General features: G+C 44.8%; 1 protein-coding gene across 1 annotated transcript in view; it reads right to left on the reverse strand.

Moving 5' to 3' along the window:
* Nucleotides 1-762: 762 nt before the first annotated feature.
* BNIP3L (BCL2 interacting protein 3 like) overlaps nucleotides 763-26,642 on the reverse strand; it is a 37,552-nt gene continuing 11,672 nt past the window's right edge. Inside the window, exons 2-6 of the mRNA XM_018566231.1 lie at nucleotides 24,555-24,735; nucleotides 17,518-17,584; nucleotides 7,246-7,349; nucleotides 4,156-4,305; nucleotides 763-1,335 (exon numbers count right to left, since the gene is read on the reverse strand). Coding sequence (XP_018421733.1) covers nucleotides 1,287-1,335; nucleotides 4,156-4,305; nucleotides 7,246-7,349; nucleotides 17,518-17,584; nucleotides 24,555-24,735 — 551 coding nt within the window. The 3' untranslated portion in view covers nucleotides 763-1,286. The remainder of the gene's footprint in view (nucleotides 1,336-4,155; nucleotides 4,306-7,245; nucleotides 7,350-17,517; nucleotides 17,585-24,554; nucleotides 24,736-26,642) is intronic.

Here is a 26,642-nt window from a genome sequence, read left to right on the forward strand (position 1 = left end):
TATATACACATACACACAGGGCAGTGTATGGGTACTGTACTATACCCAGGGAGGTGAAGAATTATATTAGGCATGAGATGCTCACGATCAGTACAGATCACTAGAATGTAATACCTACATTACGTAAATATATGCTGTGCTATATCTTTTAACTGAGCTTCCTTTGTTGTAAAACCTTCTCCATATCAATTCCCAAATATTTTTGTGGCAACACTGAGCTGGAACCTGATAAATATTCCCCTGTATTAAGGAATTTATACTTGCTACCGAACGAAATTTCAAAAAGTCCCCGTGATACAGTCCCTTAAACGGTTTACCCACTGACTACTTTTTGCACCACATGGAGGTGGGACTTGATGGATGCTCAACCCTCTTCAGGTTGACGGTATCCTTGGATTCTCTCACTTAGAAAGTTTATGGGTTGATGTTTGTAGATCCAGAGCTCCTGTTTGCACAGCTATGTAAGTAGAGGCCAACGTATTTAATTTCGAACAAGGGACGTCTGAATTTATAGCATGGGTGGCTTCATCCAATTTCAGAAAGAGCACTGAGACCTTCATCCACTCAGTGATGGCAACTACTGCCAGCTTCACAATGACAACGAGAGGACAGCAAACTTAATCCGCACAAAGTTACTTGCAAGCACTGGTGTCGTCATCCAGACAATGACAGAAAAAGCTCCGGTGGTTTCATCCAAGCAGTTACGGACAGCAAGAGATGCTGGCTTCATGCATCCTTAGGGTACTTCTGGCCTCGTATGGGAACACCGGTGAATTCCTCCAAACTGCCCCAGTGAGGACCCAGGCAGCCTCATCCACCCAATGATAGTGAATGCTTCTCAACATCACCTAAACAATAAAAGTGAAAGCTCCGCAGGAATCATTCAGGCAGCAACAGCAAGAGAACTGCTAGCTTCATCCAAACACAGACAGCAATAGCTCTGCTGCATTCATCCGGGCATGGACAGAAACATCTTTGCTGGACTGAGCTGGGCCCTTTTTCTTTCTTCCCGGGGAAAGCTGTGCTTCTGGCTCTTCAGAGAAGTATCTGGAAACAAGTTATTCTCTGTTGGATAAATCAGGATCTTCACATTATGGACTGGTGCTCTGAACCTACAAGATGGCTAAAAAACAAAAAAATATATAGGTTTCCCCCGGTATGAAAAGATGGGTGAAAAGGAAGAGGGTGCTTTGAGTCATGCTTAACATGGTGCAAAGTTCGAATGCACAAATGTGACAGGAACACATCTTCACAGGGTCACGGGTTCAATTCCACATCATGCTCCATCAATAGGAACTGGCAGAAGGGAGGGTCAGCCGCTTTCCAATGTATATACTAGAAATAGATACACAACATTAAATTAGTTACACAATAAAAATAACTCAAACACATCAACATTAGAAACCAATGGCAGGACTGGATGGCACATGGCTTCCCGTCCTTCAAAGTGAATTGTAGCCTCTGTACACAATGGCGCTTGTAACGGTATGAAGGCAATGGAGGGAGCAGTGCGCAGGTGTCACCGGAAGCAACTACAAATCCCTAAGATCTTACTGCTTGATTGGAAACATTTTGTTCCTGCTACGAAGGAGACTAACTGAAGCAAGAATGTGCTCAATCTCTAAACCGTATATCATCAGATAACAATTCACAACATCCATCAAAACTAAAGCTAGCCATACAAGTGTAGACTTCCTCTCATCAGCCATCGGCCTGAACAAGAGGAAATCACTCAATTTACCAATCCATGCTAAACAATGTGGACAGAGGAATCTCCTCTGCCAGTTATTATGTTCATGCAGCCCCTGAATACTCGAACAGTGACAGCATGTGATAGGACGCAATGACTGCCAGGCCAAGAATATTCCTTCTAGCTCCGTCAATTTTTATATCTACTTTTGCTGAGCTGGATGGAGCTGAAGTGGGACCCCCATGGCTCGAATTTTGGCCGATTCAGCAGGAATCATCTGAAATTCGAGCCATGGATGGCTAGCTTTACCTTCAATAACTTGACATACTATGATTTCCAAAATCGAAAAGCATAGAATGATAAAATCCCAGGGATGCACCGATACCAGTTCAGATACCAGTGCTGATACTTGGCATTTTCATGAGAACTACCAGGGTTGCAGCCGGGACCTGACTCTGGCGCCCCATCATTGTCCTGAAATCATTAGTCTGTATTGTTTAAGAAAAACTGTCACATGACACGAAACAAAAATGTATCAGTACTCGTATCTGTGTGGACTTGGACAAGTATCAGTACTTGTACTTAAAGAAATGCTATCGGTGCATCACTAATATATATGTATAAAAACAAAATCATACATTATAACAGAGAAGTACAAATCCCAGGCGCTCCGTGTGCTCCTTACAAATGACAGCGGCCTCCTAACTTTTAAATTTTTCTCTAGTCTAGTCTTGGAGCTTGGAGCTACTTGTACGGAGTACGGTACTTGGTATCGGTGCATCCCTATAAAATACCATAGGTGACAGTCTAATAAAGTATTCAAAGTGTAAACCCTAAAACTGAACTTATATTTGCTCCCTACTGTTCTGTTAAATTAACCACAGAAAGCATTTCATTATGTCCATCTATGCAAGTGAAAAAATACCCATTGATCTTGCCAAAAATCCAGTGCTGTATATTGGTCTTCGTTGTTTCTGATCACTTATTTTCCCATCTCCCTATAGGAATGGACATCGGGTTTAAAATGGCTATGTATGACTCCGTATTGAATAAAGGGTAATGGGCGCTTGGCCCTGGGCAACTTCCCACCATGTAACATCAATACCACGCCCCCTAAATAACAATTCAAGAAAATCTACTTCAATATTGGTTTTTTTTTTTAGGTATCTCAACACCACTCGATACACAAATTGTCTAAGAAATTTAAAAAATAAAATGTTATTGGTACATGCAAAATGTCATGATAAAAGACAAACATGTACATTGTATAAAAAGTCAATCTCTTCACTTAGATCAGAAGCACTTACAGAGAACTCGCTGATAGAATAATTATATGCAGTTTCCAGTTTATAATAAAACACTTCAAACCCATGATTCAAAATGAATTAACAGAATCTATTAAATTTGAACCATGGGTTTGATTTGCATTGGTGGAATTGCAGACAGGAAGCAGTATGATGGCTCTGCACAGATCTAGCCCTACATATCTCTCACAGCCAGAGCTCTAGGCTGGGAGATGGCAACATGGATGATTGAGATACAAAATTCCTTCTGTTTATTCACTGTGATAAGAGGAATGGAGGTAGAAGACCACTGTGCTATTGACCTATTGGTATTCAAACATTGCTGAGAGATATTTTTAAAAATCATGAATAGCAACCTAAACACAATATAGATCAATGATTCTTATATGACTATAGTACAGATAATCTGAACATTCATTTTGCAGCAAAGGCAGCATAGTTATGGTCAGTGTCATCAGGCTTTTGTTTGCATCAGTACTGCTTCTCTACGCATACAAGATTATGGGAATGCAAAAGCAGCTTAAAGTGACACTAAACTCCGGAGTTAAATCTTAAAAATACACTCAAGTACCTTAACTAGTAACAAAATGTATCTTATTTGGGTATCACTCGGCTGTAGATCCTCAAATCATCTCTGAATTGGTGCCGACGCTATACTTCCTTCTGGAGGGTGACTACTTTTGTTCCCCATGGTCCCTGTGTGTGCTGTAAAGTAGTCACTGCTCCAAATTCACTCCTGGGATGGACTATAATCTCAATACAAATTATTAAACTAAATATGAGATTGTAGTCAATCCCGGGAGTGACCTTGGAGCGGTGACTACTTTACAACACACACAGGGACCATGGGGAACACAAGTAGCCCCCCTCCAGAAGGAAGGACAGTGTCAGCACCAATTCAGAGATGATTGGAGGATCTACAGCCGAGTGATACACAAATAAGATACATTGTTGTTAATAGTTAGGGTACCTGAATGCATTTTAAACTGCTGAGTTTAGTGTCACTTTAAAGCAGGTCAGAAGAAGGTCAGCTGCAGGTCAATGAATGATCTCAGGAATTACACAAACTGATGTTGAAAGTAAGCTGCATTTTCCCATTTAAGCGAACGCAAAGCCTGTTGACACAGATCCGTAGAACTCCGTTCGGTCCGTCTGACTTACCCCAGGCCCAATGCCAGAATATGAGAGATGAATAAAGAAGGGATGAACACTTTCAGGAACTCTGCAGAGAAAATGCCCCCTTTCTTCATGGCGCCGCTCTTTCTCATGCTCAGAGACACGGAGCGCTTGGGGTGGCGGAAATGAAATTCCCTGATAGAGAAAGAGGGGAGAAAACACAGGACATCACCACAAGAACCTGCGGCATAACTACAATAACATTATTACCAGGACAAATCACAGAATAAAATGCATATTTATCTAAAGTAACATTAGTTGTTTTAAAACATAAACTGCTCAACTTTTTTTTAATTTTGTTGGATCTTTTTGTCTTTAGATTGTGTAGAAAAAACGGAAGATTGTATACTTACCTTTCCATAATCTTCCTTTCCCGGTGCAATTATGGCAACACACAAAGGTGTGCTTAGATTTGGCTCTCTAGGTGCGTGCGCTGCCATGAGGCTCTAGGACAGTGGTCGCCAACCTTTCGGACCTCATGGACCACTAAATTTCAGAATTTTAAATCCCGCGGACCACTAATATGAATTTTGAAAAAATATAGATATATTCTCGTATTTTTTGTTTCCTCATATATAAATATATTCTCATATATGTGTGTGTATCTATATATCTATATATAGATATATAGATACACACACACACGAGAATATATTTATATACGAGGAAACAAAAAATGAGAATATATCTATATATACATACAGTATATATACACATACATACATAGGCGTGGGTGTGCCTGCAGGAGTGGCAGTGCTGGTGGATGGAGGGAGCGGTGCCGCAAGCCCCAGTAATAATATTAATTATTCCCCCCCCCCTATCGAATCTGCCACTGGCCCTGCCGGCCCCCCTAGCTTCAGCACTGCCACAACCATCCCCGTGCCTCCCCTTCCCCCACACTGAGCCACTATTACCTGGCTTCTCCCCACTTTTTCTATGTCCCGCAGCCTGCTCAGTCTGGGTACAGACGAGATGCCCCGCCTCCTGCAGAGCCCGCACTGTACTGAGAGCCGCGCATTCCTTGTGACAGCCTCTGTTTGAGTTGATGAGAGGCAGCCCCGGAGCCTCCGTCCCGCTTAATGACGGCCCAGCCTGAACGGCATCAGAGGGGCCCGGGGACCACCAAAATATTCTCGCGGACCACCAGTTGGCGACCGCTGCTCTAGGAAATCAGAAGATTGTATCCCTACCTTTCCATAATCTTCCTTTCCTGGTGCAATCATGGCAGCACGCAAAGGTGTGCTTAGATTTGGCTCTCTCTGTGTGTGCGCTGCCATGATCTTCCAGGATACCAGAAGATTATATCCCTACCTTTCCATAATCTTCCTTTCCTGGTGCACGCAATCATAGCAGCACACGCACAGAGAGAGACCAATTTGAGCACGCCTTTATGAAATGCCGTAATGCTCCAGGAATTACGTTTTACAGGACTATCCATGTTTTTGCCAAAAAAATGATATATAATATCTGTACTTCAGTATCATTAGTAATGACAAAGTTATTGCCTTGTTGATAGGTCCATGAAAATGTAAAAATTAGGGATGCACCGATATATCGGCCAAAAATTGCACTTTTGGCTAAATGCCGAAAGTGACATTTTCCTGCCGATGGAGGAATCTCCCGCTGGGCCGAGCTTCAGTATCTTGCTTGTCGGCCCCGCTGGCTCTCAAAATACCTGAACAATCTGATTGGATGCAGGCATGGTTTAGGTATTTTTAGAACCAGCGGGGCCGACTAGCAAGATACTGAAGCTTGGCCCATCGTGAGATTCCTCCATCCACACAGTTTAGCGTAGATGGAGGAATCTGTTGCACGTTTCCCATCTTGCCATAGAAAATCTGCAGATAATCTACAGGTGTATGGCCAGCGCTTCTGCAAAAAATCTAAATTTATATTGCTAAAGTGAACCCGTGGCCTGGCTATTGACATTCAAGTATGCGATCTTGCAGCCATCGCTGAGCTCTGTAGCTGTACGTACTGTGCAGCACTTCATTCTCAAAGATCACAGCAGAAGCACTGAAGTCATTTAAGTTTGCTCTCTCAGCTGCTCAGCCCACAAACTCCAGAGCACAGGTTCACTTTAACCTCCGTCAGCCTGATCTGAAACTTTGTAATCAAAGATTCCCCCTGACCGGATAAATAATTAAAGTGATATTAAAGCCTCCTTTTTTTTTAAAAAAATGTGCCCTACAAGGAGACCCACGTTTGCTGGAGGCTGTTACTGTTTTTCTTTGAAAGTTGTTAATTCCCTGTTTTCTAATGGGTCCCTGCAGGAATCTTCCCCCCCGCCCCCTGTATGGGTGCCACCATCGTTCTAATGGAGGCACCTACCTATGCGTGCTCTTGCCCACAGTGGCTGTATGCGTCCATAGACACACACAGCCCTGTGGCAGGCCACGCCCCCTTCTCTCTTTGATTGATGGCAGAAGGAGCCTATGGCTCCTCTGCCATCAGTATCCTCCCCCCGCAACCAGGAAGTATGGGGAACGGAGGATCGCTTCAGGACCGGCGGTGGGGACGAGCGAAGTGGGGACGAGGACCGGCAACGGGGCCATTTTTACCCTAATGCAGAGACCCTAATACTGCTTTAATTCAGCCAGATATATTTATAGTCCACCTCCAGACAAAACGTTATTTTGTTCCGGATAGAGTGGGGAAGAGATTGAGCCTTTGGGGAAGAGTATGAGACCCAATTGCGTCTCTACTGGGGAGTTTTAGGTGGCACAGTGAGGAGGACGTGAGAAAAAAAAAACCAAACACCCCAACAGGGTCACATAATAGAATGAACTGAAACGATAACTTTATATTTAATGGCTACAGTTAGATGTAATGGGATTTATATATTTTAATCCATTTATTTCTCAGCAGTGATAACTGTCTATCTATATAATACAACAGGGTAGACATCCTCGGCACTCCAGCATTTGTGCAACTACAAATCCCATAAGGCATTGCACACACATGGGTCAGAGGCACTCAGAGGCAAAGGCATGATGAGATTTACAGGGAGTGCCAATGTTGCCTACCCCCTGCAACAGAATGAGATGACATCACAAATCTGTATGAAGAACTTACTTGGGGGGGATATTTTCAGGTCTACTTGACCAGTCAGAAACCCAGTCTGCACTTTTCTTTACAGCTTCCTCTTCTTTCTCTACGTCTTCATCTTCTTCCTCTGACTGAAATAAACACAATTGTTGGAGTTAGAAATTTACAGAACAAATGGAAACCTAGAGATGTGCCCAGAAGCCCAAACAAGGATATATTTTTTAGTATAATGGGTCATCTTGACCCAATGTGGTAATTCCAGGACACAAGTGATCTTCTGACTGATTGATACAAGCTATTAGCACATGATTGTGTAGTCCTCATACAACTGAACTTCTAATGTCTTGAATACCATCCAGCAGTTAGTTCAGCTATGGAGCCAAACTCACAGATCTACTTGTACATATGCTTGGCCAATCTGCCAAATTCCGGGCAACCAGAGTCAGGTTGGGAGGTCAATTCTTATAAAGCAAAAGTAATGAGCTTATCAGGAGACCAATTTCCAGGATGTCCCGGATGTCTGTGATCACCCATGAAGTCTGGAAAGGATATTACTAAGTGTTCCTCAGCCGGATCGTACTGTGAACCTCAATACAAAAGCTTCCCAATGCCTTGACTTACGTCAACTCCTCCTTGTAGCATGTACATGGTCATCATTGCCTACGCCGGAATAAATGATTCAGGAAGCCTCTTTTGTCTTTAAGTAATTCAAAATACAACTATGCCACCAAGTTTTATTATTTGCTGAACCTGCCAATTGTGCATTTTAGATGCAATAGCCATGAACCTGTCAGAGGTGCCCCAAGAAACACAGGTACCGAAAGCTGAGGACCACCAACGGAAGGACGTCTTCAACCAACAAAAGGAAGACTTGGGCCGTTATTCCCAGTAAAGAGCACATGACAGACACACAAAATAGGCAGGCTCTCCAAATTGGACTTTTCTTTGAACTTTTTATAGGTGGTACATTTGTGAATACGTTTGAAATGAGATATGTTCAGAAAAATGAATGATAACATTACAATAGATATGTAAGAGGGCATATCCAGGGTACATCCCATCGGTACAGAAAGGCACCGGTACACCTTGTGGGAAAACAATCTGTGTTCTTTGTCCTTGCATAAAAACAATAAGCGGGCCCAAGCTGCTGAATCATTGCGAGAAGGCGTTTTGGTCGCAGACAGGAAAACATTACAGCAACCAGTGAGGAAGATTTCATCATGCTTTTCTTACCAAAGACCAAAACATAAATCTTATGGGAGAGCCGAATGAAAATAAAATGATATTACATCAGAATAAGCAATATCAAACCAAAGAACGTGAGCAGAGTCTGAAGGGTGTTTGTTAAACTCAGCACTTCAGCTTAGGATTCAGCACACTTATTAAATCCATGCAAAAAAGAAAACAAGAGCAGCGCCCTCTCTTGGTGTAGTGCCGCTTTTTTTATTTATTAAAAAATAGATATACAAGCAAAATGTATACTCGCAAAAGTCCGTCGATATAAAGCTTGTAGGGTCACGTATACAATAAGAAACATTTGCCACTAAGCCGAATGGACATCAGAGCATCATCAAAGGCAATGGATAAGTTGGGGTAACGCGTTTCATTGGTTAAACCATCTTCATCAGAGCCAAAACCACAAGGCAAAAGACGCTATTTAAATATACAGTATGTGTTTAAATGATACACGCCCACACACTGATGATACAAGCCTGCCTATTCCTACGTAGGTTGCCTCCTCATCCGCACCCCAAGGTTCTGGGAATCCGTGGAAGCCATATGTGGAAGGATATATATTGGACATTCATAAAAAGAGTAGCCCTCCCCTGAAGAAGCGGCGTTTCCACAAAACGCATCTGAATGTTTCCAACACCTTCTTGAAACTATTCCACGAAGAATTGAGGCAGTTCTGAAGGCAAAAGGGGGTCCAACCCGGTACTAGCAAGGTGTACCTAATAAAGTGGCCGGTGAGTATGTACATTATATATATATATACATATATATATATATAAACGCAGTGTTATACCCCCTTCCTGTCCTGGCCATTTTTCAGTGTTAAGCGCTGTGGTACTTTGACTGACATTTATTTCATCATACAACGCTCTACTGAAATGAATTTTATACCGTTTTTGGGGACAGAAAGAGCTTTCTTTTGGAGGTATATAATCACCATGTAATTTTTTTTTAACTATATAATGAAAAAAGTACCATAAATGTAAAAAAAAACAACAAAGTTTCCCTACATTATGTTATAAAACATTTATTCTTACGCATAGTTTTGGTAAAATATAAAAGTCCGGGTCACGTCGGGTAAATAGACAGTGATTGTTGTGAGGAGATGTCACCAGCATACCAATATGACAAACAAGTCAAAGTTCAGTGAATCTTTATTTTAATTTTTTAGAAGTCACTTAAAGTAGCGTCAAATAGACAGTGACACCAAACATGTCAAGCCTTAAAATTGCAAAAAACGCCCATAGGCGACGATTAAAACGCTTTTACTGCTCATCAGTTTAGTGTTATCAGTGATTAATGGCTCTAAAATTATTGTTCTCACTCCGACGTTTGCGGCGATATGTAACATGTGCGGCACAATAGGCGCAATCGTCATTTTTGCGCGTAGGCGCACCCGACGCATATCTGCGTGTGTATGTGGGGGGCGGGAACTTAAAAAAAAAATTTACTACTGCGTAGAAAATTGTCATCGACTGGAATGACTGTACTGAGTTTGAAGAGGCAGACACGGTTCCTGGTCTCTGGAATTTGCCTCTAAAACACTGGGAACTGAAACCCATCAAAATTTAAGATTCTTAATTTTGATATTATTATTATACAGGATTTATTTAGCGCCAAGTTTGCGCAGCGCTTTCGAAAAATGGAGGGAGACAGTATAGGTACAATACAATATCAATACAAGAGGGTTAGGAGGGCCCTGTTCGTGAGAGCTTACAATCTAGTAGGAGGGGCAATAATGTTTCTATGTGAATCGGGCTGAACTAAAACAACGGCATTTCCAACCATCATACCAACACCAGTTTCTAGCTGATCTTCTAAACAAGATCGCGTTTACTGTCTGTGTGAGCCAGGCTGCGTCAAAGCTCCCCCAAATCATTGAGAGCTACTGTATGACATTATGACTGGTAGCAGAGGACACATGGAGGTCCTCATTTTTTCTCTGACTCTTACAACCACGGGGACCCTATAAAAGTTGAACTCCCGGAGAAAAAAAAACAAAGCTCCCCCTGCAGTGGTGATGTCCCCGCACTGCAAGGATTACATTGTTGTCCAGGTCTAGGGTACCTATGCTCCAACGGTCGGAAGCCCATTGACATCATCAAGTACAATGCATGGCCCATAGCCCTGCACTATATGTGAGGACACCGAGGGACAGTCCACAAGACAGAGAGTAGGGAAGGCGAGGAGAGCGCTGACCGATATGGCAGAGGGGATCAGGTAAGTAAAACTGCTTTACTCAATATACCCCTAGGCCTAAATAAGCATTTACCTCTTGCAGTGTGGGAGCAGCATAACTGCCTACTGGTAAAAAGTGCCAGCTCTTAGAAACTACTGCCAGTGCGGTGAGAGAATTCCAACGCCATTGAAGAATAACTCCAGGAATTAAAAAAAAGAAAAACCAAGTTACCCTTGCAGAAGGGCTACCCCTGTACAGCAAGGGTTAAGTGCTTGTTTTATTTAGGGGGGCCCATATAAAGCAGATGTACCCATATCTGGTGGGATTGCCCTGGTATTGTACCCTTTTGGAATAAGGTTTTTGACACCACGTAGTGACGTCCTCGACTCCATCGCGCACCCCACAATTAGCCTTGCTCTCCATGATCCCGGGTTCCCTCTCAGCTGTTAAAAGATTCGGTTGTGCTACTTTCTCACAGAGGCCAGACAGGTCATCCCAAGGGATTGGAAGTCGCAATGCGTGCCTTCATTGGGGGAATGGGATACTGAGCTAGATCAACTGATGCGCATGGAGGAGCTGAAGGCCCAGTTGTATGATAGAAATGCTCAGTTCTCCCGAGGGACCTGGTGACCAGACAACCACAAGTTTACACCACCAGACAAAAACCACTGTCTCCTTGCCCCTCTGATATCTATGTATGCATCTCAATGCTGATTACTGTGTCATGTACCCTATATGCTGCTGAAAACTTAATGCTCAGTTCTCCATTTGGTCCGCCTGGATCCTTTTTTGAGGACCCTCCACAATTCCCTCAACTTTTTGCTTAAATGATCATGAGTTCTCCGATCCTTATCGAAGTTCGGGGTGGGGACAACCTTGTGGTCTCTCAGGTGCCTTTGGCACATTGTTAGTTTCTTACTTTCTTCTCCTGTTTATTACTTTTTCCTGTTCACTCTCAGGTACTTGTTAGAGGACTCCACTTAGGAGAATGGGTCCTGGTTTTGTGGAGGTGGCGGGTGTTGCTGTGACCCCCTGCATTTCTGTCAGATAATGCACCACTCCACACAGAAAATTGTTGCAATTACAAATGTTTTGGCATTCACGTGTTTATTTCTTTTGTTTGTATTGGACACCAAAAAGTGGAGGAAAAAAAAAGCCAAACCTGACACATTTCACGCAAAACTCCAATCTGACTTTTTTATGTTTCTGTGTCAGCAGTGGGGTCCTCCTGGGTCTCCTACCATAGCGTCCCTTTTCATTCAGATGGCGACGTATAGTGCGAGGCAAACGCACTCATCAATTCGTTACCAGCTTTACAGCAAGGTGCACATGGAATAGTTTAGAGTTAGGACCGCACTATAAGAGGTGCCTTGACGCGGCTGTGCAGCTTTCACATTTTCTGCAGAAGACGTGTATCTAAACCTCTGTTTTTAACCTTAGTAGTTAGACGGGTTTTTTTTTTTGCATGCTGGCTGGTGAGTGTGCTGGGAAACCTTTTGCTGTTTTACTGTTTGAAGCCCTTCCGTGTGCACCTTGCTGTAAAGCTGGTAACGAATTGATGAGTGCGTTTGCCATTTGTTTTGCTTGACTGATTTGGTGCAGTGATGCATGGGGGGGTCTCAGCTGCCATTGTGATGTGCGGGGTCCCTTGTGCGTACCTGTGCCTGTAAGGAGGTTGGGCTTCCTCCTGACAAACCTGCACCCAATTTCATCTTTTGCCCCATGTGCTCCAAGATGGAGACTCTCATAGGTTAGAGTTAGGACCGCACTCTATAGAGGTGTCTTGACGCGGCTTTCACATTTTCTGCAGAAGACGTGTATCTAAACCTCTGTTTTTAACCTTAGCGGTTAGACAGGTTTTTTTTTTGCATGCTGGCTGGTGAGTGTGCTGGGAAACTTTTTGCTGTTGTATAGTGCGAGGTGACACAGTTGTACCCTGTGCCTGAAGGTCAGCATGAATTGGTCTGGAAGTTGATGGAGGGTCTTTATCCACCATTCCAACAATCCTTGATCAATTGTTCTCTTTCGTCCACATCCAGGGAGATTAGCTACAGTGCCATGGGCTGTAAACTTCTTGACAATGTTGCGCACAGTGGACACAGGAAATGAGTACTGATATTTTTTTTTCCGGTACTCACCGATACAGAGTACTGAGTACTGGTGCCGTGTGCCCTGATTATCAGAAAGTCGGCTGGCGGATCATGACCCATCGCCCGGCTTCCTGATTGCCTGTGAAGCCGGTGTTCTAGCGAAAGAACACCGGCTTCACTTTCCGAGGCTGCATGGCTTCCTGAACAATTAGGAAGCCGGGTGGCGAGCCTTGAGGTGCCATCCGGCTTCCTTGGTTAGGAAGCCAGTCTGCCTACCAACAAGTGAAGCTGGCTTTCTAGGCAATCAGTAAGCCAGGCGGCACGTCATGACCCTCCTCCCGGCTTCCGGATTGGCTAGGAAGCCGGCTTCACTTGTTCCCAGGCAGCCTGGCTTCTTGACCAATCAGGAAGCTGGGTCATTACGTGCTGCCCGGCTTCCTGATTGGTTAGGGAGTCAGGCTGCATAGCAACAAGTGAAGCCGGCTTCCTAGCCAATCAGGAAGCTGGGAGGTGGGTCATACCCTCCCAGCTTCCTGATCCGGCTCCTTGCTCCCTCAGCACTGCCGGTCAGGAGGGTGATCTCCCTCTTGCCGGAGGTTCCTGTATCGGAGGTATCGGAGCATTTACTCGCGGAAATACTCGGTCTCGACACTGATACTATTATCGGTATCGGTGCATCCCTGGTAATACCAATCTACATACACATACTTCTACATAATTGCCAGCTTTGTATTCTTTGCATTCCTAATTTCTCTTTTCTTTCTTAGTCTTCTGACAGTGGCCATGTTTACTAAGGGCAGGTTACTAGCTCTCCTTTTACTTCCTGGATGTCTGGCACATGTGACTAGACATGCGACTAGTACATGTGACCGTGCACCTCATCTCAGGGGAGGAAAATGCCTTTCCAGATGAGATTTCCCAGCAATGCTCTGCTGATGACAAGGCAATCCCAGTGTGCATTGTGTTGGCAAACTGAAATAATTTTGCCCTTTCAAAGCCGGAAGTGAATGCTCTGCAAGTATTTCACAATCACATCATTGTACACCTGGCATGTCTATATTATTATTAATCATCATACATAGAGGGATGCATTGGTAGAATTAGATTTTTGAGTGTAAATGTCCACTTTAAGAAAACCTGCAGTGGTCATCACTCACCTCTCCTTCCCTCCGCTCCTGCTGTGGTTTGTCTCTCAATTTCCAGATGTCAATGACTTACAGAGCCCGGGGAAGAAGAAGCTGTGGGAACCGGTCTAACAGCCTGACAGGACTGAGGATTAGGTGAGTATATCTGCTTTGAGCCCCCTAGACAAAACAAGCACCTAACCCTTTCAGTACAGAGGTATCCCCACTGCAAGGGTAAGACCTTTAAATTTCCGTGTTGTAAAAATGAGGAAAGGGGGAGGTGCTCTCCCTGTCCCAAGATGACGTCACAGCTTCTCCATAGATTCAGTGCAGTCAGTGAGTGTTGTCACTCTAGAACAGGAAGTGTGTTACTGGCAGGATCCTCAGGGCAAAAAAGACTAAAAAACCTAATGCTGCCATTACATCTGCATGACAGTCTTGGATCCGTATTTGTACAGCTAAGGGCATGGTCTGTCCGTGTGCCATATGTGCCAGCTTGTGGCCTTTTGGTTATGGTTCGCATGTGTACATATATTAGGGATGCACTGAAACCGTTTTTTCGGTATTGAGTACGAGTATCGATATTTTGCTTTCAGTACCCGCCGATATCGAGTACCGATACCGTGGCTTCCGCTCGCATGGAGCCGGCTTACCAGGCAATCAGGAAGCCGGGCGGCAGGTAATGACATGCTGCCCGGCTTCCTGATTGCCCGGGAAGCCGCGTCCATGTTGTTTGGCCGGCTTGATTGTGATTGGCTGGGAAACCGGGCTCCGAGTCTGGTTTCCGGCCAATCAGGAAGCCGGACAGCGAGTAATGACCTGCCTCCGAGCTTCCGGATTGGCCGGGAAACATATCCAGCCAACATCCCAGCCAATCAGCATCGAGCTGGCTTCCTGGCCAATCAGGAAGCTGGGAGGCGGGTCAGTATTCGCCACCCGGCTTCCTGATTGCCGGGGAAGCCAACTCCATGTTCCCCTACGGCACTGCCCTTTCGAAAGTTCCGGTATCGAGGAAGGTATCGCAGCATATGAGCGAGTACTCGCCCAAACACTCGGTATTGGCACTGATACCGATGCTGGAATCGGTATCGGTGCATCCCTAACATGTATACATAAAACAAATCTGGCAACTGCACAAATTCATTTGTAACTAGCTTTCAAAGTAAGGTGCACATGGAAGGGCTTTTCACAATAGAAACACAAACATTTTCCAGCACACTTACCAGCCAACCTGCAAGAAGCTAACAACGTCTCACAACTTGCGGTTTTAGTTGCTTTTTCAAAATATGTGAAAGCCGCACGGCCTCGTCAAAGCTCCTCTGTGTAGTGTGGTCCTAACTCTAATCTACGAGAGCCTCCATCTTGGAGCATATATAGCAATGGACAAACTTGAGTGCAGGTATGCCTGGAGGTAACCCATTGTGATGTGCTGGGGTTCTGGTGCATCCCCATGCCTTTAAGGAGGAACAGGCTACCTCTAGGCACTCAATCTGTCCATTGCTATATATGCTCCAAGATGGAGGCTCTCATAGATTAGAGTTAGGACCACACTACGCAGAGGAGCCTTGACGAGACAGTGTGGCTTCCACATATTTTGCAAAAATTGTGCATCTAAAACTTCTGTTTTTAACTCAAGTTGTGAGACAGTAGAAATGTGCATGTTTCCATAAACGTTCAAGCATTGGCATGAGTGGGTTAGCGTACATCAGCTTGCATCCCTGACACTGGACATTATCACTGGCTTGGAGAATATTTAAACACCTTCCTTTCTGGCGCTTTGTTTTCCTACCATCCACTCTGTGCTTTGTCCTTAATACTCACCGCTGACCCAGATCACCTGACTCTGCTCCTGTTTCCAGCCCCTGCGGTTGAATCTACCTGTTCCTGTTATCCTCTTGCCTGCCTTATACTGACCACTCTCTTGCTTGCTACCTACCTCAACCTCTGTCCGACACTGCTTACGCTCTTGCTTGCTGCCTGCTTCAACCTGTCTGGACACAGCCTTGCTATCTTTTCCCATCCTGTCTCCTCATCATAGGAACCCTGCTCCTGCGACCCCTTAACATGGCAAACTCTAGGGCCAGATTGCAGGGACTGACTCAATGCCCTCTAAATTGCACTACAGGCAATATCAGCCAAAATAAAGCAAATAAAATAAATAAAACAGTAAGAGTTGTGACTCAAGAACAGGAAGTGTGTTACTGGCAGGATCCTCAGGGCAAAAAAGCCTACAAAGCGTAATGCTGCCATCACATCTACAGTTACACCTACATGACAGTACCTCTTGGATCTGTATCTGTACAGCCAAAGGCATGGCCTGTCCCTGTGCCATATGTGCCAGCTTGTGGCCTTCTGGCTTTTCCCATCCCGTCTCCTCATCGTAGCAGCCCTGCTCCTGCGACCCCTTGACATGGCAAACTCTAGGGCCAGATTGCAGGGACTGGCATCAATTGTTCAAAGCCCTCAATAATGCGCTACAGGCAATGTCAGCCAAAATAAAGCCAATAAAATAAATAAAACCAATTGGAATTCTTCTTTCATTGACAATTTCCACCAAAAAGCGGATATCAGACTGGCTGCTTTGGGTTACAGAACTTTAATGCGTGATCATGGCTCTTTTGCACTATTCACTAAACAAGCCTGACTTTCCAAACGTGTCAAGGACATTAGAGGGTGGTGAAGGTGCAGGCATGATTTTACTGCCCACAAAGGATATCCCTAAACAAGAATATTAACATGGGGTGACTGTACATGTCCAGGCCTAAGGTGAGAGGTGAAAGGACAAGATTTCCAACGCTGGCTTATATATCTAATAGAGAAAACCCAATATGAATCATGCTCTAACCCCTTGGTTCTCAACTGGTGGGTCGCGACCTCATTTTCAGTGGGTCGCAGCATGCCCTCCACTTTTCTAGGTGTGTGGCTCCTCTGCCTCCCCCTAGCGCAGCACTGTCAGTTCTCCCACCAATCAGCCATTCAGAATATGCTGCCCTGCACCGAGTGTCAGCTTGAGGTGGGATAGAATGGGGCTATGGCCGCGAGGGAGCTCCATCCATACATGCATTGCTTACAGCTCCCTCATGTGTCCTGTAGAGGTGCCTGGACCAGAGTAACGCACTGTGCCACGCAATCACACCTGTGCTCTGGTGTGGGAGGTATGTTGCGTTGCCTTTCATTTGAATGGTACCCCAAACACAACTCCCACCCACAGTTCGATAGCCCGCACCGGAACGCGCGTTACCACAATGCCGTACAGTCCATTGCAATACGATTTGGGTCGCGACTTAATGACCAGGGACAAATGTGGGTCCTGAGGTTACACAGGTTGAGAACCACTGCTCTAACCTGTAAGATAGTTTTTCCGCCACATAAGCCACAGCTGGCAGTATTGGCAGGCAGCCCACATAGCTGCTCCAGCCGAATCGAAGGCTTGTAATCTAATGTCTATGCAGACCATAAAGCCGCATGTCCAGCAAGGGCTGTCATATGCAAGTGTAGACATGAGCCTCAGATGCATCCACGAGACTCTACACATCTATATATACACACTTGCTTAGGAGAGTGATGACAATGATGAGCGAGTACATGGTGTGCTAACTCCTACAATTAGATCTTGCTTCTCAGTGACATCTGCTCTTATGCTTGTTTACTCCGTTTTATAGAAGATGAATACCTGGAAGCTGTCTTTACTTGTGTGCATCTCAACATCAAAGGTGATCTGTCCTTCTTCAGGCGAGGGGCTGGAAGAAAAAATACAACAAAAGAAGCTTAAGAGAAGATGCGCAGACAATAAAGGAAATTCCAAAAGATGTCACCAGCACTCCAGAAGTAGATTCAATATATTTTAATGACAACGGTCATTCAAAATCACAAGTACTTTCGGGGCCACGTTGGGTCCCCGTCATCAGGCTCAGAATAACACACTGTGCAACCCAAACCTACATATATACACATCTGTGACCTTTAAAAACACAGCCAATCCCGCCCCCAATTGCATAACAAGTACATGTTTCCCGCCCTGTCGGTTTTCAATTAGGTAAACAATAACCGGTAAGGAGTGCAGGAAGATACACACAATTTTGGACAATAAAGGAAAGACGCTGGAGAATAAGAATCAATAAAGTCCAACCATGAAAGAGTCTGAGTGGAGGCATGAGACATTTAGGAACTGACGTGTAAAACATGAATCCAGCATATAGCTACACGAGTGCCGTTCACCCAGCATTTAGGCCACTAGATGGAGCCAAGGAGCATAGAAATGTCTTATGTTCCCATGGCTCTAGCTAGTGACAGTCATGTCGTGCCAGCAGCATTCACTCAGCTATATGCTTGGCAGACGTTTTATGCATCAGTCCCTTAAAATCAAAATCCTGTATCTAAGCTTGTGGTGGCATAGAGCGCTCCCTGCCTAACAACCACCCTTCTGATGTACACACTCATCTCAGGGCTGCTGTCTTGTCCTGTCTTTCCTGCAATACACGAGGACACAGACAGCAAATATACTTACCGTATTTGCGGGCGTATAAGACGACACCCTAAATTTTCTGTTAAAACATAGGTTTTGGGCTATACTCGTCGTATAAGACGAGCACAGCCCAAAATAATGTTTAAATACACCCACTAACCTCCTTGGCGGTATTCCCGAGTGTGGCTCGGGGGTTAATTTTCAGTACCGTAAGCGGTAACCCAGAGCCAGACTCGGGATTACAGCGTAGCGCCCCCGCTGTGTCCTCCGTCTTCCGTCCCTTGCAAGCGTCCGCGTCGCAGGGGGGCGGAACTGGCGGGAATTTTAAAAGTAAAAAAAAAAAGGATTTTTTTTTAAATTATCAGACCGCCAGGGAGGCTAATCTCTCAGCCCACTGGATGTGCGGTAATACTGTATGTACGGTAGCTTCGGCTACATACAGTATACCGCGCTGAGCCAATCACGGCGAGCAATGTACACAACCTCTGCCAATCCGAGCAGGCTTTGTATTCATTAATAGAATGCATCGCTCGCCGTGATTGGCTCAGAGCGGTATACTGTATGTAGCCGAAGCTACCGTACATACAGTATTACCGCACATACATCCATGATGTTTTTAAATGGTGTTGCCTCGGAAGGTGGGGTAGTCTTATATGACGAGTATAGCCCAAAACCTATGTTTTAAGTGGAAAATTAGGGGGGTCGTCTTATACACCCAGTCGCCTTATACGCCGGCAAATACGGTAGCTTTACAACTCCGAGGAGGGTGGGGAGCATGAAGAAAAGCTGTAAATGTCAGCCTGACCTGTTACATCCTGGTGATATGTTTGCTGTGACTGAACTTGGCATTATTGCTTGGATTAAAGTAATACTAAACTGCGTAAAAATGTGCAAAAACAGAATGGAACCGAAATGCGTCCGGGCAGCGTATTTCTGCGTATTTTACGCGCATACGCATGTTTATGTGCATACAGTTCGTTAAAATTTCTATTAGGAGTGATGCATTCTGGGAATGCAAATAGTGCACGCATATACGCACATATAAGCTCGTATATACGCAATATACAATATGTGTGTGAATGAGGCCTAACTATTAACAAATGTATCAGGGGCCAGGTGACACCCAGTGGCTAAATGTCCTAGCTAAATTTCTTAATCCTCCTGTCCCATCGCACTCCTGACCGGACAAAAACCCAAATCCAACTGGGTGGGTGCGGCTTTGAAATGTAGATAGATGAAAGTAGTCACTCGCACTCCATGATAATAAAGTCAATGCTGTCAGACCAGGTCGTTTGCTAAATGTACACTAAATATGGTATACGCCGGATTGTATACGGTGTATAAGATGACCCCCGGTTTTCGGGGGATGTTTTTAAGTCTAAAAACTTTCCTTATATGCCGGCAAATACGGTATCTCTTCCTCTACAGATATTTCTGGGGCAGGAAGCAACACTAGACCCAGAAATACCGTTGTTAGCTGCTAGGCCCTTGGATTACCGGGGACATAAAGTGTTCTAAAACCTAAATCACTGGTAAACTATAGAGACCAGGCAGAACTTCTGACTCTGAGCTCCCAGCTCTACCATCCTACCGATCAATTATGAGGGGGTGGCAGACTCCATGATAAATCCTTAATTTATACTACATTGCAGTGACTAGGTCTGCAAACCTTATCCCTGGGGGTGGAAAAAAATCATTTGGAATTCAGGAGCCAGCCCGATTTTTTTATTAGGAGCAAGCTTCATTGACTACAACTAGAGAAAACCCCAAAAGTTAGGCACCAGCTCCTGGGATTTGTCCAGCCCTGTCCCAAAAATGTAATAAAACCCCAAATTGTCAGGAAAAAGGCACTATATAAAAGAGATATGGGACCTTGCCGAATACCAGTGGACAAACCTTAGATGATACACTATATTGCCAAAAGTATTGGGACACCTGCCTTTACACGCACATGAACTTTAAATTATAACAGCTTCAACTCTTCTGGGAAGGCATCTGCAAGGTTTAGGAGTGTGTCTATGGGAATGTTGGACCATTGGTGAGGTCAGGTACTGATGTTGGAGGAGAAGGCCAGGCTCGCAGTCTCCGCTCTAATTAACAACTTCTGCGCACTTCAGCATGCGCTTCATGGCTGAGTTGCTGTTGTGCCCAGTTGCTTCCACTTTGTTATAATACCACTAACAGGTGACCGTGGGATATTTAGTAGCCAGGAAATGTCACGGAACACCTGAATCCAATGATTCTGGAGGGGCGTCCCAATACTTTTGTCAATATAGTGTATATTGTCTCATGCACACAGGCGTATTGTATATTGTCTCATGCACACGGGCGTATTGTATATTGTCTCATGCACACGGGCGTATTCCGGAGCAAATACCGGTGTATTTTCATACATCCTGTATGTGCAGCGTCCAAATGCCGCAGCTGCTGTGGTTTTCTCTCCATGGCAATGTATGGACAGAACATGCTATACTCAGGTATACTCCTGTAAACACTGATACCGGCATTTGCAAGAGGTAAGTTTCCGAATTTCAAGACTGGATCATGCAGCAATTCCATTTTCAGGATAAGATGGTCAACAACTGCAGCCACCAGAGCTCACTAAATATGAATTTCCTTTAACTTTATAATAAAGTGTCTAGAAACATGGGACTACGTGGACATGCAGGGAAGAGCAGAAAGAAATGTAGATAGATGAAAGTAGTCACTCGCACTCCATGATATTAAAGTCAATGCTGTTTATTGACTGAGATAACACACATCTCCTTAGCGACGTTTCAAGACCATGTGGCCCCGTCTTCAGGCAAACAGAGACCCCTCAGGCAAATGTGGCCCCGTCCCTCTCTGTTTGCCTCAGGACGGGGCCACATGGTCTTGAAACGTCAATAAGGAGATGTGTGTTATCTCAGTCAATAAACAGCATTGACTTTTAATATCATGGAGTGCGAGTGACTACTTTCATCTAGCTAAATTTCTTTCATCACTCCTAATAGCAATTTTAACAAACTGTACGCACATAAACATGCGTATGCGCGTAAAATACGCAGAAATACGCTGCCCGGACGCATCTCGTTTCCATTCTGTTTTTGCGCATTTTTACGCTACGCAAATATGCGGCTCCATATGCGGCTATGGTTATGGAGCCATTTATTTGCATATGTTGCATATGGTACAATACGCCTATATGCGCGACAGTGTGAATGAGGCCTTAAGGTACTTGAATGTATTTTTAAGATGTAACTCCTGAGTTTAGTATTACTTTAATCCAAGCAATAATGCCAAGTTCAGTCACAGCAAACATATCACCAGGATGTAACAGGTCAGGCTGACATTTACAGCTTTTCTTCATGCTCCCCACCCTGCTCGGAGTTGTAAAACTCTGTATGCTGTTAAAGTTTTACCATTAAGACGCACAGACACTGCTCAATTACCAGCTAAATTAGGCCTAATCTTCCGGTAATCTTCCCACGCACAGGAAGAATGCCATGACACAATGACTCGATCTCATCCTCTATGTAGCCACCATTCCTAACATTTCCAAACAAACCAGTTAGTATGTTGGGGAATACGTGAAGAACAGAAAATACTCATCCAATGTTTTTTTTCCTTAAAAGAATCCTCTGCTGAAAGAAATATATAGGCTGCAATTTTAAAAACTCTAGTAGCCTGGCTGGCTGTCTGTGTCTTCAATACTTTCTGAGTTGGACAAGCATGCACATGTGAACTCATGACATCTGCTCTTCATGCACATTCCGGGGCAAGCAACTCAGTGAGTATTACAGCCACGGGTTTAGAATGACAACAGGCAACTAGTGTTTCCACAAGGAGGGATCCCCAATGGCTGCCGATATATTTCTCGAAGTACAGTGTTTCTTTAATGATGAAGGCCTAACAAAGAGCTCTCACCGGTACACCATTAGGCTGGTTTCACACCTAGGCGTATCGAATATGCGCGATTCGCGGTAAAAAACGCACGACAAACACGCGTTTCCGAGGGTTACTTGGCTGTATCCCAATGGAAACGCGCAACAGAAACGCCCAAAAGAAGCCCCTGTACTTCTTTGGGCGTAGGGCGTTTTGTAGCACGTTCATACGGCCTGTAATACGCCCAGGTGTGAGCCATACCCATAGGAAATAATGGGATTTCAGTGTTTGAGCGTTTTGCAGAGCGTTCGAACGCGCTACAAAACGCCCAGGTGTGAACCAGGCCTAAGGCCTCATTCACACAAGAAACGGGCGGCCCGTAAAGATCCGTGCAGCGCGCACGGCCGTATCGGGCTGCTCCCGGGGAGGACGGGTGCCACTTGTGATTGCACGCAGCAGCCTGTCCTTCTCTATGGGAGAGCTGCACTTTGGTACTCGTATGCTGACAGGATGGATCCTGTCTGTTCCCAAGCAGGGACACCCGCACCCGTAAGGATGTGCAGGTCGTGTGAGTGTAGGGCGGCGTGGGGCCGCATACTCCCATGGAGTAGGACAGTCTGCTGCGTACTAATCACACACAGCAGCTGTCCTTCCCGGGACCGGCCCGATACGGCCATGCACGCCGCGCGGATCTGTACGGGCCGCCCGTTTCTCGTGTGAATGAGGGCTAAGAGCTGAATACAGACCAGAAGGTTATTTGCCACCATAATATAAGTGTTGTTTTGGAGCTGCTGAGGAACCCCTCCTCAGGCAGACAATGAACAAGACAAACCTGGGGAGTTTTCCAGAATGTCCCCGAAACAACGCTTTCTTCAGTGGTGAATAACATTCTTGTCTATAATCTTGACCAATGGTGTGCCAGTGAGACCTCTGCGTTTGGACTCTGCTGCGGATGTTGTCATCCATCTTTTCACTGCAGCACTCAAGATATGTCGGTCTATGGGTGTAAGGAGTGCACTGGATCACAGAAATACACTGAATCCTTTAATGATAGGGACACCTTGCTATAGGAGCCCTCCAATAACATTCCAGCACATCATTTATTTATATAGCGCCCGCAAATTACACAGTGCTTTACATAGTGCACAGTCACATCAGTCCCTGCCCTCAGGGAGCTTACAATCTAAGGTATGCCATAAGTATAGTTATTCTCTAAGTCAGAGCTGGACAAAATTAACCCCTTAAGGACCAAGGCCTTTTTTTCATTGTTTTGCACCCATGTTCTAATCCACATTTTAGGCCTGAAAATTACTTAAAACCCCCCAACATTATATATTTTCTGAAAGCCAAGACCCTGTAGAATAAAATGGCGGCAGTTGCAAATTTGTATGTTGCACGACATTAGCGCAACTTATTATCAAACCCAAACATTTAGTGAAAAACGCACTTAAGTTAAATATAGTACCCCAAAACACAATATAAAACCATTATTGCTCTCACTCCGGCGTGTGCGGCGATGCCCAACATGTGTAGCGCAATCGTCTTTTTCGTACGGAGGCGCACTCAAAGTGTGTTTAGGTGACAACGTGCATGCACGCAGGGGCGGGGGACTTATATTTTAAAAAAAAATGTTTACATTTAATATTTATAAAACTGTTTTTTTTTCTTCTAACTTTACTTTAATTGCTATCACATAGGGGGACTTACAAGCCTACCATGTGATAGCATAATGGCAGTGACAGGTACTCTTTAAGGTGATACTGGGGGTCCAAAAGACCCTAGTGTCACTTTTACACTTGAAATAAGCGATTGAAGTGCAAATCGCAGGCTTCAGGAGCCCGGCAATGACAGCTATGGGACCGGAAGTGATGCAATACGCGTCGCTTCCGGTCCCATAGCACGGTGAAGGGAATCGACGAACGGATGTTAGTTGCTCTCCTCCCCAGCTTCCCGCCGAAACCCAGCAAGCCGGTCCTGGGCGCGTAGTAGGGGCAGCGGAGCCCAGGTAACAAGGCAGGTGTGTCGGGCGTGGGGGGGCGGTTACTGGATCATAGAAGCGATCTGGCGGCAGCTGAGCCGCCAGAATCGCTTCTACTGTAAAGCTCGACAAAACGGAACAGACTTCAGGTGGCTAAAAGCCGCTGGGAGTCTGTGTAACCCCTTCAGACTTCATGATGGGATTATCGAGTCATAGGTCGTGAAGGGGTTAATATTTAATTCAGGAGCTAGTGTGTCTGATCCAGGAGCCAGCACCTCCATTGACAACAACTATAGGAAACCCCAAAAGTTAGACACCGGCTATAATGTTTAAGAAGAAGCATTGGCTACCCGGCTCCTGGGATTTGTCCAGCCCTGCTCCAAGACACTTCACAAAGTCTCACCTTTCACACTGCGAGCTGCTTCGGGAACTGCTCTGTCCGGACTCGTGCTGGGCATCCAGGAGGATCTTCTCCATGTCTCCATTGTGGATAGAGGAGGAGGATGGCACATGTTCCAGGCCTCCGTTCTTGTTGCTGTCTACATTATTCCCGTTGCTGTTCATTTGGAGCTCCACCCAGGAACCTGTTAGGAAAAGCGAACTGCACTCGTTAGCCAGCGTGAAACTGAAAAGCGTCCTCGCAATCTAATCAGACACAGCAGAGAGGAGAGGGCCGGCCTGGGCATGCGATAAACAACCCACAGCACGCGGATTATGTGACAGATGAAACCTTTTTTGTTTTGTACGAGTGCCCGGTAACAAACTCGCGGGATCCTCTGCTTAACAGCTCAGTCCTGTGACACATCTAGGACAGGCCCACACCACAGGCACACGTGTATGACTGACACACAATGGAATGATCCCCAGGAGGCAACCGACAATTACTTACATCACGCAATCCACACTTATTACATAGAGGAGACATGTATCACCTTCCCGGCACATGACAACTGCAAAGTGACATGTATGATTTAACCCTCGCCGGTCAGGCCCAGGGGAAGCGAGGACCGCAGGAGTGCAAAGGCTGACGACACTGATATTAATATGTCTGCTATATAATTGGACCTCATTAACATTCACAATGTACAGGATTAAATACTGCGCACGGCACCATTACCAAATTACTTTATCTGGAGGACAACATTTTTTATTAACCACTTGCTGCCCGGAGCAATTTCTTACATTTGCACACACATGATGATAAAATCAGATTTTTTTTGGCTAGAAAAACAGCTTCAGACCCCAAAACAATGACATATGTTCTGAAAGCAGAGGCCCTCTAGAATAAAAAGAAGCTAGTTGTAACTTTTTATGTCGCACGGTATTTGCGCAAATGTTTATCAAACAAGTATTTGTAGGATAAAGTACGCCAAAATGAAATTTAGTGCGCAGAAACAGAATATAATACCCAATTTTTTGGTAAAATATAAAAGACGGGGTCACACCGGGTAAATAGACACCAAACAAGTCCAGCCTTAGAATTGCGTGTGTCTGTGAAACCGCAAACAAAACTACCAAAATGTAGCCCCATGCAAGTTACTGTAGCCAAAACTTTGATGCTGAAATCCTTTGACTTGATCTTCAGCTGAATAGATGCGACTGTAAAGAAAATGCTGAGGATATAAGAGAAGTGCTGTATTCAGGGTATTGTGTAGGGAAGGGTTTAATAACACAAGACCCAGAATACAGAATGGGATTAGGATCCAGGATCCTCCCCAGAAACAGAGAAGTTGAATGTACCTGTAAACACCACAAGGTGCCAGCTCTTTGCCGATAATGTTAGCATATAGACTTTGGTGAATAACTTTCAAGTGCCCCAAGAAACCTATTGCTTTTCACCCAGTGGGTTTGTATAAGCTAGCTCTGACCGCTGGAACGTCAAGCAACTTTGCCCAGCAATGGTAGTCTTGGAGCTATGAAAACAGCTGATCAATGGGAGTTTTGAGCAGAATAACAAAACAGCAAAGGGAGCCCAGGTACAGAGTCTCTACACGTCTTTTAAAAAAAGAATACTCCACCAGCTTCATTAAATTACATACACCAATGTGCGATACTATACTTTGTATACCTAGCCTATGTCTTACACCCGCACCCGGAGGTGAACAGACCCGTCCCTTTCCCCTTGGAAAAGGACTTATGTTCCTCGTATGGATAACACAAACAGTTCCAGGAAGAGCTTACATATACAATTATATTCTAAATGCACAGATAAATAATATTCTGGAACGCAGCAACTTCCTTGTATGAGGAGGGAGAGGGATTTGCAACGTTAACTCCTATTTGTAAGTCATCGTTTTCCAATTGGTTCCATCATATTTACAGCTCATAAAACTGGGCAGACTGAACCTATTTATTAATGTATGAGTCAGATAGTGGATCCCATTAATGAACCAATTATCCTACAAATACAAGCTGGGTTATGGGAAAGAGCTTTAGATACATTGTAGGAGGGTAACTGTGGCGGGGGGGGGGGGGGGGGGTGGTATCACTT

Source organism: Nanorana parkeri, unplaced genomic scaffold (assembly GCF_000935625.1).
Source record: "Nanorana parkeri isolate BGI_ZX_2015 unplaced genomic scaffold, ASM93562v1 scaffold926, whole genome shotgun sequence".
Taxonomy (NCBI): Eukaryota; Metazoa; Chordata; class Amphibia; order Anura; family Dicroglossidae; genus Nanorana; species Nanorana parkeri.